The 17,126-nt window shown below is 31.9% G+C and overlaps 1 protein-coding gene across 1 annotated transcript; it reads left to right on the top strand.

Annotated features, from left to right (window-relative positions):
* Positions 1-2,124: 2,124 nt before the first annotated feature.
* LOC111034870 (maltase A1-like) lies at positions 2,125-12,166 on the top strand. The gene is given in 9 exon segments (XM_022316278.1): positions 2,125-2,386; positions 2,463-2,642; positions 4,732-4,889; positions 5,090-5,215; positions 5,851-6,095; positions 7,001-7,199; positions 9,125-9,576; positions 10,312-10,461; positions 11,853-12,166. Coding segments are annotated over 9 exon segments (1,863 nt in total). The 5' UTR covers positions 2,125-2,211; the 3' UTR covers positions 12,031-12,166.
* The last annotated feature ends 4,960 nt before the right edge of the window (positions 12,167-17,126 follow it).

The raw sequence follows: 17,126 nt of genomic DNA, 5'->3' as shown, positions 1-17,126 counted from the left end.
AGGGGTGGTCTCTTGTCCGACCTCGTCACAAGTCACGAAATGACCTTGGCCAATACAAAAATGGTCCTCACATTCATGAGGACAAGTCTATAATCGATGTTACCTTTTATAGAGATGTAGAGCTTTCGGTAGGCAAACTCGCTGAGCGACACTCTACGTCGGCTTCAATACGGACAAGCTGCAGCAGGTCCACGCACAACCAGCACCGCCGGGCTGGTCAGTAAAACAGCAGGACGGTGATGCCCAGTGTCACTATCTTAGTGCCAACCAACCAGCAATCGTTGAAAGAGAAGTTTACACCAACAAAGCCCTGGCTTCGTCCAAAGCTCTCGTCGACTACCTTGTAGGTGCGTGTGAGGCTTGTAATGCCAAGGAGGAGACCAGCTACCCTGGCCAAGCGCCCCATCCACTGGTTGTAAACAGACATCGCAGAGATCCGTCAAGCGTGCCTGACTCTCCGCAGATTATATCAAGCATGCCTTAAGAGAGCAGGTAAACCTGGTGTCCAAGTGCCTAGACTTAGCTTCGTCACAGCATTATGTTTACTGATACACACATTGGTATGAATTCGATCGGCAGCTTCGCCGACTAGAACCAGAGCAAACCTCGTTTGCCCTCAGAGGTCAGCTGCTTAGTAGCCTCAGGGTGATAAGGGCATATCGGACCATGTCAGACGAGGCCGCACTGCTGCTGGCTTTCATGCCTCCAGCCGATCTCTAGGGCCTCTAGAGACCGAGTATCAGGGCCTGACTGAGAGCCGCGAACTTTCCTATTGCACCACTCCCCTCCAAAAACACGATGAAAACAGAAGAGCGGTAAGTCACCATCACCCTGTGGCAAGCGGATGGTCCGCCTCAACCAAAAGCGTCGGGGACTTTGCACGAGGAATATACATTTGGTAATTATGAGGAGCGTATCCTAGGTCCTAGGATGCTATTGCTGTAGTAATTACTTTTGTTTTTTGTTGCACAATAAACGATGGTTACCGTGGGAGAAGCAACGACAACACCAGTTCTTCCCCCGGTTCTCAATACCATGAAAAAAGTTGTATTCATAATTTAAGTTTTTGATTTCCAAACAACCAATCACCCAAGACAATTTTGTTTTCATATTGTATGTAAAACAAACAGATCCTACAAATTACAATGTTGCAAATTGTTGTATGCAATTTTCGCATCGACCGTGGTACCTATGCATAGCTGGTAGATGCATAAATATTATTTCATCTCGTAGTTGTCTGAAAACAACAATCAAACCGTTTTCGTTATACTAAACTTGTACGTGTATAATATACACCAGAATTAAGACAGACAGTTCAACAATAATTAACATATTTGACTTTTGCGAAATTCATATCGAACACAATCCCGGTGTGCATAGAAACTTTAAAAATAATATTATATATTATAAAAACTCACAAGGATACGTGTTCATGTTATTTTAGTGACGTTCTGTTGACAGCCGTCCTTTTGGTTTTGTAAAATATTCTATTATGAACTGAATGGTTATTATTTTCATCGAGAAAATAATTATTCGAATAAATCGTGTATGGACACGGCGTTTGTGTCTCTCCTGATCATGATTTGCAGCCAATCTTCTGTCGATCACAAAGCAAGTGTTATATTTTTTGTGTAAATTATGCGGGTAAAATAAATATTTTTGTACTTTTTGTTACTGAAAAGTTTTCAGCGGTGTAATGCCGTGGACAAGTAACGGAGTAATGCACAATTTAAACAATTTTGAATATAATATACAACAAATATAATATTATATCATTAACATCACTTCTTATTTTACAAATAAATAAATTATACCAACTACTTGATTATTTCACACACGATTGATAGACCTTATTATTATATGGACGTGAGATACAGATTATTAAAAGTTTTATTCCAGTAAATATTTCTAAGTTTTGTGGACTTCATTGTTAACTTTTGAATTTCTATCAAATCGTGGGTGATATTTACACTGTCATCGGTTTGAGTGGCATTGAGAGTTATTAGTACTTATAGATTATCACGGGTCCTTAAGTAAGCGTCGTGAGTGGTAAGTGCGATATCTATGACCCAAAATTATCATTTTATTTACTTATTGTTCCCCACATTTTATATTAGCCATAGTAATAATACCAAAATTCATGATAGATGTATTCGAGCGACCGAATCGTCTAAATTTTTTTTCGTTTCACACCTATTTTATGTTTTTAGCATGGTTGTATTAATATTATTATTAATAAAAATAGCCGTATATTTCGCAAGTACGAATAACACTGTCGTCACGGATGAAAACAAAAATTTGGAATGGTGGCAAACTGCGCTTTACTACCAAGTTTTACCGAGATCATTTAAGGATAGCAATGGTGACGGTATAGGAGATCTTAAAGGTAGGTAAAGTTTGTACATTATTATTTGGTGGATTTTAATGTGTTCTATTGCGTGTTATTGAAATTTATTTCGAAGGGGTTGAAGAGAAAGCTGAGCACTTAAAAGACATAGGAGTGGACTGTGTTTGGTTATCACCAATTTTTAATTCACCCATGGCTGACTTTGGCTACGATATTTCGGATTATAATGCGATTGATTCAGTATATGGCACAATGGATGATTTTGTTTCGTTACAAAAAAAATTGAAATCTTTGGGTAAATAAAGATAATTTTCGTAAGGTTGCAGTAGAAAATGATTAATAGGTACTTAATGTATGTCACACTAACAGTGTGATATAATTAGTTTTCAACTTGTTCCTTTTATTATATTTAAAAAAAAACAATTATGTGTTGTTTTTTTGACTGAGGTAAATTAATTATGAATTCTTCATAAAATGTTGTTGACTGATTTTTTTTGTATAAATAACAATATACAGGGTGATCCAATAAGTATGCTCACTCCCTAATAATGGAGTTATTCAAAATCTGATTTTTGGAATCTTTAAATGTACTCAAAAACCATATTTTCTAATTCTTGAGATTTTTCGTACCACTTAGCATCTCATGTGGAGACACGAACTTTGGGTTTTCAATGAGTTCAATATTATTACATTAGCTCACTTATTATATATTTGATTTCATAACATAATGTATACTTAAATATAACTGGTAATTGGCTTTTATGATTTTTTTATCATCCACAAGATACTCTCTATTATACCACTATAGTCATAAATTCCATATGCTTTACATCCTCATGTTTGATATAGTGATATGTGATTTAACAATAATAAATTCAATAAAAGTGGACTTAAAATAAAACTGTATTTTTTTTCTCCCTAAATATTTAAATAAACTGATTCACTTTAAAAATAAAACAGTATACACTAAGAATTTTTCTTTGACTCTACTAAACCAGTGTCTGTGTGGGCCAAGGGTAGAGTGGCCATCGGTGACATTATATGTTAGCCGGGGCTGTTCAAAAAATAATTGACCGGCATACACTACCAAAATATTGTAATTCTTATGGTGATAAATTAGTTATTGGTTTAGTAACTGTTAGAAACAATAAATAATTCAATATAATGTACATGGAATAGAAGGAGCAATTATTTTTATAACTGTACTAAAAACTATGTCTAATTAATTATTGTACATTAATTAATGTTGTATTACATTGCTGGCATTTTATTGGTGTGAACTCAACAAACAGGACAACTGCCTTCAATCAATGCATAATATACCAAAATCATAAGTTTCATTCTGTTTTAAGTATTGTATATTTATACAAACATGTATATACTTATCTATATATATATATTTTTTTTAAATAAGATATTTAACATACAAATATAATATGATGATGTAAAAACTAAGTAATAAATGGCAAAAGTAGGTACTTTCTATCTTTTGACTAAATTGTAATGTTAGTTATATTGATTCCAAAGAACAATAAGTATAAACCCAATAATTATTAGTTTGAGACTGGTCAATGAAAAATAATTAATATTTAAGTCTGGAATTTAATGCGTTTGTAGAATTACAGCATTTAATATAGGATTTTATAGGATCACTTTTAGTTTTTACGACAATTTGATTTGGACATATCACATAATCTTCATTTACACAAATTTTAATCAGCTTTTTTCTTCTTTTTGTTTTAGGTTTTTTATTTTTTACATATTCTGCAATATGGGTCAGGCTTTTTTTAGAAGATACTATTTTGTTAAAAATATATATTTGTAAATAAAAAGTAACCTAAAAACCAACATTCATTCAGACTAATCCTTTTAAAATTCTGATAGTTATTGGGTCATTAAGTTAAAAGACCTAGTTATGATATTTGTAAATGGGAAACAAAGACAACATTTGACAATTATCAATGTGTATATACTATAATAATCTATTTGAAATTTAAAGAGTTTAAAAGAATGTTTGAATTTTCATCAGACATTATTACGACGAGGGCCAAATCATGAGCTAGACAAACACTGATTTAAAACTATTAAAAATAGAGAAAGTAAGGAACATAATAGATAAGGAACATCAAAATGTTTAAAAAAGTTATATGAATAATAGGGAATACGAAGAAAAAAAAGAATTTAGTATCGCTATTCACCACAGAACATTACGTAAATGTTAAGAAAGAAACTTAATTATTTAAAATATACTACTTAAAAATTCCAAAAATCAAAATTTGAATAAACTCGTAATGTAGTTTAAAAAATGAACAACAAGGGGTATGCACACAATTAATAGTTATATTTGCAGGAAAAAGCTATAACTTTAGTTCTATAATATATAGGCATTAAGATGATTTTAGACTTCGTACCTAATCATTCAAGTGATGAACACGAATGGTTTAAAAAGTCTGTGGAAAAAATTATGCCGTACACAGATTATTATGTTTGGAAAGATGCTAAATACGATGAAAATAATTGTACAGTTCCACCAAATAATTGGGTAAAGTATTTCAAGAATTCAATACAATATTATGTTTGTTTTTATTTATGGCGTTTATGAAAAAATATCGGCAATAGTATATTGAATTTTTTTTTCCATTTGTTATATTTTATATTTTATTTTAATTAGTATAATATTAAATTATAAACTGCTTAAATCGTATAAACATTTAATATTTCTATGCATACATTTTTTTTCAGCGAAGTGTATTCAGTGATTCAGCATGGACATGGAATGAAAAGCGTGGACAGTATTATTTAAATCAATTTGATCCTAAACAGCCAGATTTAAATTACAGAAATAAAGCATTGGTTAAAGAAATGAAAGTAAGAATACATTTTCAAAATAAAAAAAATAAGATGATAGGTAGCTATTATAATGCAATATTATAGTTTAATTAGAATACTTAGATATTATTATGTGTATTAAGATTAAAACCAATAACTTGTCAGGGCATTACAAAATATGGTGATAAGTAAAGGTGTATATCATGTCGGGAAGGACCTAATCGGGCGTTTAACGTCGCATCGACCATATAATTACATAAATGTTTTACTAATGCCTTCCTAGTTATTAAATTATTTAATTTAGGTTTACCTGAAACTATCTGCAAACGTAAATTATTATACTTAGGTAGGTACTCGCCTGAATATATATTAAGTTCACAGATGATCGATTGAACTGATTAAGTTAAAAAGTTAAAAAAAAACACATTCTAACTTAGCTTTAACTTTTAAACTAGTTTATATTTAATGCCCACTTTACTGTTACCTACTATCTACTTTTTTATAGTATCTACTTAACAACAAGGCTACTACAGTAGAGCAATTTCCACGGTCTTTAAATTTGTATTTATCTCTGTAAGTTAAATCAAAATCGTTCATATAATATAGCTATTAATATCCCCTACTTATGTTACTTTTGTTACATAATTTTATTAAAATATTGTGTTTTTGAGCAGGACAACTTCAGGTTCTGGTTAGATCTTGGTGTAGATGGGTACAGAGTAGATGCCGTAAAATTTTTGTTCGAAGATTCATAATTCTCAGATGATATCAAGAAACCAGAAGAGCTCGCTATGAAAGAGGTTAATACTTATGAGCAATATTACCATCCCAATACAGTGAATTTAGATGAAACGTATGATATGATCAATCAGTTTAGGGACGTAATAGACGAATACAAACTGAAAGATGGAGAGATCAGGTACCGTATACACTTATTATTTTACCATTTACCTAATTATTAATAATTCATTCTGGAACAATTTTTTTCATTTTGTTTATTTTAGTAGGCATGAGATAAGTACCATTAATTATATTCATTCATAATAATAATTGATAGCTATATAATACTAAACAATTTTCATGATTTCTTTGCAAATCATCTGCTTGTAAATCTAGAAATAACGTATGTTTTGTTACCGATTATTTTGGATCGAATGATTTTATGTGATACAATATATCGTGCATATATTTCTTAAGCATCTTGAACTTTTACTCTTATTTATTCTGATTTCAAATACTGTTATCACAAAACTGTAAGAGGGCGTATCATTGCATCGCCCACGTGTGATTGTCTCCATCTTTTGAACATAGTGAATTTGCTTTTACACGAACCTATTTTTTGTCACATGAATGACTAACTCATTATCAAAGTTAAGAATATTATTTGTGTTTAAACGTTGGTTTCTTGTGATGTAATAATTATCAAGCGAGTTATGTGTATGTGAAATATGATGATTTGAAAGTTCTTATACATAAATCACTTAAAAATTTAAACATTGTCAAAACCAACTGAAAAACACAGATAATTTCATTGCTTTTAGATAAGTCTTATAATAGTTCAATTCACACTAATATTAAGCCTTGTAACACAGAAGTGGATCGTTCAAATATACTTTGTTGTATTTCCGTTTGTAAGATGAGGATCATAAACTTATAATTTGCTAGTGCGATGTCCTCTTAAACCTATATTAATATATTATATTATATTGTATTGGTATATAGTTTAAAATTTCAATGTTTGTAATGTTTCAAAATTTTGTATTTTTTATTGTTAATTAAAAATATCACATCTTTGGATAATATATTTTATTACTGCATTTATAGAGTTATGATAACTGAAGCATACACTTCTTTGGAAAATACTATGAGATATTATGGTAATGAGACCCATTTGGGAGCACATATGCCATTTAACTTTGAATTAATCGTTAAACTAAATGATTTTTCAAACGCCTCTGAATTCAATGATGCTATAAATAGTTGGTTGGACAATATGCCAGAAAGGAAATGTGCGAACTGGGTGGTAAGTAACATCGCGATTCCAACATCTTTTGCTCTCTGTAACATCTATTGGTTAAATCCAAAATTTCATCATTATAGATTTAATACATTTTACTTCCGATACTACAAAATATAATATTTAAAATATTTAAAATAAAAACGATTTCCCTTATTATAATACAAAAACTAGACATTTACTTGACATTGTCAACACCTTCAATCAATAATAAAATACTAATATAATAATTATATATTAGAATTACATCAATTTATTACCAGTATAAAGTTTCTACAAATCCATCATCTACCTTAAAATATGATACGTTAAATAATAACAATATTTTACAAAAAAATCAATAAATACAATAATCATACTAAGTTATAATACAATAGTCAACAAGCAAACATCCAAGTATAGAATATTTGTTATAGTTTCAAAAAATGGTATTCATATTCAATAACTTTATTTTTTTTTAATTCACTTTATTAACTATCTATTTATGAAACATAACTAGTGGGGTATGAATATCTCTCACAAGCATTTAAAATAATGCACAACATTTTTTTCATATTAAAATTATTTTTATGACCATCTAATTGCGTTTTATTTTTATGTAATAAATACGTATGTCTTATGTTCATAACTATTGTAGGTTAAAATCTGGTTAAAATTCTACATTTTAAGATTTGTATTAAAAATGCCGGAAATAAAAGCGAATACCTATACAAAACCCAAACCTAAATAATAAGTAAAGATGATTACTAAATGACTTATACATCAAATAAATTCAATAATGACAAATGATATATCAAAGCTAAAGATGATCACTATATAGTTTCAACGAATGAATCATGTACCTTAAAATATGACGTGTTAAACTGTTAAGTAATGACAATGTTTTAAAAAAAGCGATATATACAACAATCATAGTAATAGTTATGTTATACTACAGACCTAATATAGACGGTTTACTTTAGTCATACAATAATCAAACTGCAAGAATCTAAGTATAGAATATTTGTTATAGTTTTAAAAAAACAGTATTCATACTCAGTGCCCCCACAAGGGGGGGGGGGCTTATGGACCTTGGGAGGCCCGGCTATTTCAAAGGCCCGCAGACCCGTTGAAATTTATTGGTAATTTTTGAAATTTTTGCAGAAATATTTATTTTATATTAAATAATATTGTAAAATAACATTATATGAAATAAATATTTATATATATTAAGTCATTTTGATACTTCAAAATCCAGATTAACCATTGATTACCTAGAAATTATCGTGGTTGCAGTTTGTGTCTTAATTATCACTTGTAAGAGAGATTAGATTATTATGCCCACCTTTTATTTTTTTTTAATAAAAAAGACGTTATTAATGTTAAAATGTATAAATATTGATTTTTTATAGTTTACTAGTTGACTCGACAGATGTTGTCTTAACTATGAATATTGAATATGAATTGGTAAGGTTAAAAAAATAATCTTATTCAAAAAATTGTTATACATATAAATTATAGATGGTAAATTGTATATCTGGAAGTTTTATAAAGGGCCTGGACAAACATTTAGTACAGGGGCCCATAATTGTATGCGTGGGCCCTGTTCATACATATTATAGGCTCATTTTTTTCTATTAAACTTCAACAAAACTAATTTTTCGTAAATTGTATGACATAAGTTTGATCATGTTGGTGTAATTATTGTACGCGTCTGGTAAACAACAAGCAAATTATTTTGATATCCTTAAAATCTGTTAAAATCGCTTTCTATCCCGAGTCAATGACGTGATGCTTTTAATTTTTGAGCTTACCCATTTCTGAACAAAAAAAAAAATACGATACTAAGCGCATAGACACCCATCTGCAACGACACATGGTTGCACGATGGACGAATTGTATCTCGGCACGTCACAAAAATAAAATTAAAAACTATGCTTTAATGTGTGCAGATCGGAAACCATGACCGGCCGCGCGTGGCCACTCGGTTCGGCGACGAAATGGTGGACGCCATGAACATGCTGAACATGCTGTTGCCCGGCGCCGCGTTCACTTACATGGGCGAGGAGATCGGAATGTCGGACACGACCGTCCGTTGGGACCAGACGATGGACTCGAAGGGCCTGAACGCGGGACCCGATCGTTTCCGGATCTTGAGCAGGGACCCTGCGAGGACCCCGTATCAGTGGAACGCCAGTGCCAACGCCGGGTTCACGGTTTCGTCGACACCATGGTTGCCGGTAAATCCCAACTACTGGAAGCTGAACCTGGACGCGCAGCGGAAGCAGCACTGCAGCCATTACACCGTGTACAAACGGTTGGCCAGGCTCCGGAAGACCAGGACGGTGCAGCGCGGTTCGTTCGACGGCAGAGAGCTGTCCGAGTGGGTGTACGCGTTCACCAGGTGGGTGGTGCGCAGTGCACGTGATACTACGACCTCCGAGAATGCATTGCTGTCTCGTGCAAATCGCTTAGCTTCCCCTCACCTCAAAGGCGAATCAATATAATAAAATAAAAAATGGAATGGAAACGCATACTAAATAATATTAAGCTGAGGTAATTAAAACCTATACCTCTATTAATAGGCAGCGTCGCCACTCGTTTACCTACCGAATCAAAATGTAATTGAGTAATGATGAAAATATTTTCCGTTCTCATTTTTTATTCTTCATTAACAGTGATTCGCGTGTGTAAAAAATTATAATACCCAATGCCAAATGCCCTAACCTCTACACACGCTCAGTGTTGCGTCAAAAATATGAAAACTAATAATTATCTTTGACAGCAAACTTGTTGATATAGGTTTTCATTCACGTACCTATAACCCTGGAATCTACAAATTATCATACGCTTTTATTATTCATTTGTTCAATAATTATAGCACAATATATTATTAAACAAACAATCTTTTGTGACGATGATTTTTTGTAACATTATAATTTATAATATTATCAATCGTAGAGATCTTGAGGTTTGCATGCTGAAAGACTGAAAGGCAGTGATGTACCATAAAAGGTTAGGGGGATAGTACCTAAGGGTGGCAAATGTTAGATATTGTGCACCCAATTATTATTATAACATGAACGACGAATGCAATGATACTTAATCTACTATTTTACGTTATTTTATTTGACTATAGGTTACTGCCGTCGTCGACAGAAACTTACCTGGTGGTGATGAACGTCGGCTCGGAGGACGAACGTGTCGACTTGAGTCGTTGGCCAACCACCGCCAAAGAGGAAACGTGGCTGGTGCACACGCCAAGCGTCAATTCACAATACTCAATAGGGTGAGGACCAATGACTGCTGAAATAAAATTTGAATATTTGACAAGTACAACGTTTAATGTGACATTTAAATTATGAGACATTATGTAGACAGCGTGAAGACACCCGTAATATTTATTCACGAAAATGATTTCATGCATACGACACACAGATGGATACAATATTTTCAGTAGATTTACCAAATGGTCACAATATTATAATATACAGATTATTGAGCTATAATAGTTACACTAGAAGCTAATCAAAGAAAAAAAAATTTTGTAATCTCAATCATTTTTTTATTATTGACTAATAATATTGAATAGTTTCATATTTACATCAAATAAAAAAAAACTCTGAAACAATATTACAATATGAAACGAAAAAGGCACTACCTTCTATATTTAGTAAAAGTTTGGTATGACTACTGCAAATATTTGTACTCGTTAGTTTGTCTCTCATAATACCGTTTTTGTGTATGATTTCGTAATTATGCAACAACCATGTAGGCGAAGACTTCAAATTGGTTTTAAAAATATAGTAATCTTTTCATTATTTTATTAATCTTGCCTGCATAAAACGCCTTAAATATAGGGTGTGTGGCATGAAACTCCTTAAAAACTGTCTACCGTCGATCCCCTTAACAAACTATAAAATAATAGATCTATAATACTTGAGTGTATTTGAAGTTTGTAAAATTGTTATTCATTTTAGCAATAATTAAATGTGATGTAAAACGAATAATAATATCCACAAACATTTGAAAATAATATAGATACCCTAATAATATCATATATATTGTCCATGGCAATATATTTTATATACTAGATATAATATTAAACGTAAAACAAATTTAATTTAATTAAATAAAAATTTTTTTTTTTTAAATATTATTATTCAACTTATTTGCCTGATAAAATGCGTTAGTGGCTTGGCGTGGTGCGTTGGCTGCTACTAGTCGCGGAATGCGTCTGGGAGTAAGTAACAGCCACAGCTACTTGCCCCCGGATGGGTGACCACCCGGGTTCATAGTAGTTAAAAACCTTGCCACACATACAAGTGTTTGCTGCCTACCGTAACAACAGTAACAATCGTAAAAACAACCTACCGTACCAACCTATCCCCTACAACAGCTAATGGCTTTAATCGCCAGGCTTAAGTTCAATAAAAAAAAAAATGCGTTAATCCTATACTTTTTTTTTTATGCAGACATATCATTATACATGATTGTTTACGGGTTTTTCCTGTGAACGAATCTCTAATATTTTTAGATGATTGATAGGTAACTGATGAGTTGGATCGCTTTACTACAACCTAAATAATTATGTGGTATATACCAGTAACCGTATACATATCTCACATTAGTTACGTTGTTTTAAGACGCCCAAAGGTAACCTTTTTTTTTATCATTTAGATATTCACTTAAGACAAATGGATTCACGATGAGACCAAAATCAGCCATGGTTTTGTGTAACAAAAGAGATTCATTGATGCCATCATCTTCATCTACAACCTCGTCAACATCCTTCCATTCACTGGTATTTCCGGTGGCAATGTTCATGGCCGCCATGGACTACTTGCTTGCCAACTAGTAATCGTCAGCCATCTAATTATTTCTAAAAATTTACAATCATTTATTTATTACTGGCATAAATTTAAAAACAAATAGTAAATCTCTCTGATTTGTGAATTGCTGTCGTAAAGTAGAATATCTAGATGTTATATCAAATACCTACATTAAAATCAAAGTTGTTTTTTTTTATATAAACATATACACAGAGTTTAAGGGTCAGGGTTCTCCCTCCCCCCCCCCCCCGTAATTTCTGCTAAGGCCTTGATTTTTAAATTTTTTTATATAAAGAAACATATTTATACTCAACCCCCTCCCCTAAATATTTTTCTGTCTACGGTCTTGATCATACAAAATCGACCCATCGACAGTTTTTTCCAAAAGAAGAGCCGATGCAGAACGTCCACGCCAGTCTTCAACACGATGTGATCATACACTTTTTTTACTGTTTAAATGTTGAAATGTGTATTTGTCGCCGTGCGTATAGGCATATATTGAAACAACTCAGAATTCGGTATAACAATTTGATCAATTATTTCCTATTATTACCTTAAATCATCTACTTATTCTTTTCATTCACCTATCTTCCTACGAAATTCACTCACAGAATTCACAATCCTGTGACTATCGTTGCATTATAGTATAATCACATAATAACATTATCACGTATTTATTATTAGATCATTTTTAGCTATAGGTTTAATTACACATTACCTGTGTACGCTCATTTAACTTATGGTGAAGACCATAATCAATCAATCAATTTAATTTAATTGTTTTGCTTTTTACATTGGGCATTATTAAAATAGTTCATATGAACTTACAACTTTACAAGAACCAAGTCGTGTTTTTTCGTAATTTTTCTGAAATACAGCTGATGTTCAATTACTGACAAGTTTAAAAAACAAATAAAAAGCTAATTTTTACATCGTATGATTTTTAAAAAATACAGGATTTAATGACAATCGCTTTATAATAATGCAATGCAAGAGGAAAGTACAAGCGGACATTTGTTGTCGTCGTCTTACAATTTCTTATAGCTCGGAAAAATTTTCAAGCCCAGCAGATCGCATTAAGCTTCGTTATAGTTTGAACTTTAGAGCGAATCGAACTTTAAGAGGACGCCACACACGAATGTGCTGTCTCCGTCTTACAAACGCGTAACATACCAAATTTAGCACTTCACGTTTTATACCGTCAGGTTAAATATTAAAGTGAATCGACCTATTTTGAAACTTGATGGTGAGAACTTTATCTGTGTTGTGCTGAAAGTTTTTTTACAACAATTCAGTTTTCAAGTGAGTTATGAGCATTTTTAATTTACATTTGTTATACAAGCATACCTCACTTAAAAACTGAAATATCGTAAGAAAACTTCCAACAAAACACAGATAAAGTTCTTACCATCAAGTTTTATAATAGGTCGATTCACTTTAATATTTAACTTGACGGTATAAAACGTGAAGTGCTAAATTTGGTATGTTACGCGTTTGTAAGACCGAGACAACAAGTGCAGGTGTGGCGTCCTCTTAATGAAACTTGATAGCGCACTATTATCCGTGTTCGTATGTGGTTTTTTTACAATCATTCAATTTTTCAGCGAGTTTTTCGTACATAATATAGCGCAAGTTAAAAATGCTCATAACTCATTTAAAAACGAAATCATCTGAAACAACCCACGCCCAAAGTACAAACACAGATAATTTTATAACTATCGAGTTTCATAACAGGTTGATTCGCTCTAATGTTTAGATTAAATTAGCTATACGTGATCAGCTGAGCGGAAATTAGTGCGTCACGCACCTTATTGTAAGGCGGAGGCTATAAAATAATTTGTTGTGCATCTTAAGTGTATTATTATTTATGCCTTAAATCTTACGGTCATATACGTGCTAACATTGGGTACTATATATTTTATTTATTTAATGAATAAACGGGCGTGAGCCCAGGTTAAAATAATTAGGTGAACAATACAATCATACAATAACGTAACATGAATAATATAACAAAGTATAAAATATAAATTAAACTAAACAATGAATACAAAATTAAAACTATTAAAGGAACAACGGATCCTCATTGGCTAATTTCATTAATCTCGTAATAGGTTTATTTTTTAGATAGTTTCTAGTGCAGAAGGGTATAAAGAAAGGACGATTATTGCGGGTGGACCTAACAGGAACTCTAAAGTTAATGAGAGAAAGAAGAGACGGGGAATCGACCAAGCCTGTTAGGAGTTTGTTAAGGAAAGAGAGATTATTGAAATGACGACGGTCAGCTAGGGAGGATAAGTTAAGCAAACAGTGAAGTGGAGTGTAATCGTGAGTGGTGCAGTTTACGTTAAGAGAATGTTTCATGTAACATAAAAATTTTTGCTGAACCCGTTCTAGTTGAAGACAAGCATCAGTTGATTGGGGATCCCATACAACTGAGCCGTATTCTACGATTGGACGTATAAGTGCACAATATATAGCTTTGAGGGAAGCGGAAAGCTTAAAGTCACTAAATATTCTTTTGACGGACCCCAATACCTTAAGGGCTTTGCATGTAACTCCGTCTATGTGAGCTCTAGGACAAAGAGAGGGAATAAAAGTAAAACCGAGATCACAGATGCTAGAGTAAACTGGAATCAAATTCGAGCCATTCAATGAGTAAAGATGAGTAATAGGAGAGCGACTTCTTGTGAATGTTATGAACCGGCACTTTTCAATATTTAATGTGAGACCGAGAGAATCAGCCCATGCGGAGAAACTATTTAAATCATCCTGGAGTTTGAGACAATCATCGACAGAGTTAATTTCGAGGAAAATCTTCATATCGTCGGCAAAACAAAGAAGTTTGCTATGTTTGAGAGAGGAGCTAGCACTGTTAACAAACACTTAGGTTAGGTTATATTGTATTTATACAATATTATACTCCATAGTATTAATAATAAAAATAATGTACATATTATTATGAATTAGGTGTATATTATATAATTTACTTTTTTGATTTAAAAACAACCTAAGACAATTTTGTAATTATATTGTATGTAAAACAGGCCCTGAAAATTACATCGTTTCAACTATTGTCGTCTGCAATTTTCGCATCGACCGCGGTACCTACATATAGCTGGTAGGTATATTAATATTATTTCATCACAGGGTTGTCGAAAAACAACAATCAAACAGTTCTCGTTGTACTATACTTGTACCTGTATAAAATAGGCATACTCAGATTAAGACATACAGTTTGACAATATTTAACACATTTTACTTCTGTTAAATTCATATCGAACACAATCCCGGCGTGCGTAGGTACTTAATAAATAATATTATATAATATTATAAGAACTCACAAGGATACGCGCCCTTTTCGTTTCGTAAAATAATTGTGACACACATTCTATTATGAACCGAATGGTTATTAATATCATCGAGAAAATAATTATTCGAATAAATCGTGTATGGAAACAGCGTTTGTGTCTCACCTGATCATGATTTGCAGCCAATCTTCTGTCGATCACAAAGCAAGTGTTAAATTGTTTGTGTAATTAAATAAACGGGTAAAACAAATATTTTTTGTTTCTCTGTGAAAAGTGTACTCTTTGTTGCTGCCAAGTTTTCAGCGTTGTTATGCAGTGGGCAGGTAACGGCGTAATGTACAATTGAATCAATTTTGAATAAAATATACAACAACTATTATAACAATTATTTCATTAACATCTCATTTTATTTTACAAATAAATAAATTTTACCAACTACTTGACTATTTCACACAAGATTGACAGACCTTATTGTTATAAGGACGTGAGATACAGTCATACAGATCATTATTAGTTTTATTGCAATACACATTTCTAAGTTTTAAGGACGTTTATTTTTAACTTTTGAATATTTATCCTATCGCAGACAATATTTACACTGTCTACGGTTTGAGTGGCATTGAGCGTTATTACTACAGTGACACCTCATTAATCCTTACTTCATTAGTCCGAACTTCGTTTAATCCAGACAGCCGATTATCACACTATTTTATGGCGTAGATTATAACAAGAAAACGAGTTCAGTTATATAATTATTTACTTTTTTTCGGTTTAATATTGTTAGACATATGTATTAGATATAGGCTAAAGTATTGTAAGTGTAGTAAAATATAAAATAATTTTTTTTTGAATTTATAGTTTACAATTCCTGGTTATTTTGTTTAATCCGGACTTTCATTAATTCGGACAACTTAGAGCCCCAATTGGTTCGGATAAATGTGCCACTACTGTACTTATACTATGTGAGTAGAACTTGACCGTGTTTAAAATTTAAAAATCTGAAATGAAGTTTACATTAATACTACCCCTTCAAAAAACATAGTGTTTTACTGGCTCAAACAAGTTACTGCAGGAGTTAATACTGACTCAGTCAAATCCACGAGTAACAAATGTAATGATTTCAGTTATCAAATACAAGATTTAGTAACAGCGATATAAGATTTAAAGGATGAAAACAAAATAATAAAAGAACAAAATCTGAAATTGAAAAATGAATTATTTATAGTAAATAAGCGAATCAATATCTTCGAACAAGATCAACTTGGGGCACACGTTGAAATAATTGGTGTACCTTTACAAGAAAATGAAAATTGTGCAAAAATAGTGGAAAAGATTACATCAGCACTTTATGTTCATCTATCTACTGTGAATACGTATTGTGCAGTAATATCCAAAACTGTAAACAATAAATCTGGGAAAATAGTAGCGGAAATGAAATCAAAAGAAGATAAAGCAACTTTAGTCGGTTTAGTAAAGAAGAAAAGATTATCGGCGAAAAATGTAAATGACAGTTGAAATAAAATGGTATTTATATTAATACTCAATAACTCAAACGGATAGAAATCTTTTTTATTAAACTCAGATGTTGGTCGAAGAACAAAGAATAGTTAAAAGTTTCAAGTTTGTGTGGTTTAAAAACGATTAACTATTTATTTAAAAAAAAACAGAAATTTCCAATACAATCTATAAAGACGATGAAAACATTCTAGGTAAACTTAAAATTAATTAATAAAAATAATCTAGCGGCAACAAATATAAAATAAACTGAAATGTTTGCATTATGGACAGTATCCACACAATAAATAGGTTTTTAG

Source organism: Myzus persicae, unplaced genomic scaffold, assembly GCF_001856785.1.
Source record: "Myzus persicae strain clone G006 unplaced genomic scaffold, MPER_G0061.0, whole genome shotgun sequence".
NCBI classification, from domain to species: domain Eukaryota; kingdom Metazoa; phylum Arthropoda; class Insecta; order Hemiptera; family Aphididae; genus Myzus; species Myzus persicae.
Note: the sequence above shows the minus strand (reverse complement) of the source record. Positions and strands in the feature narration are given on the sequence as shown.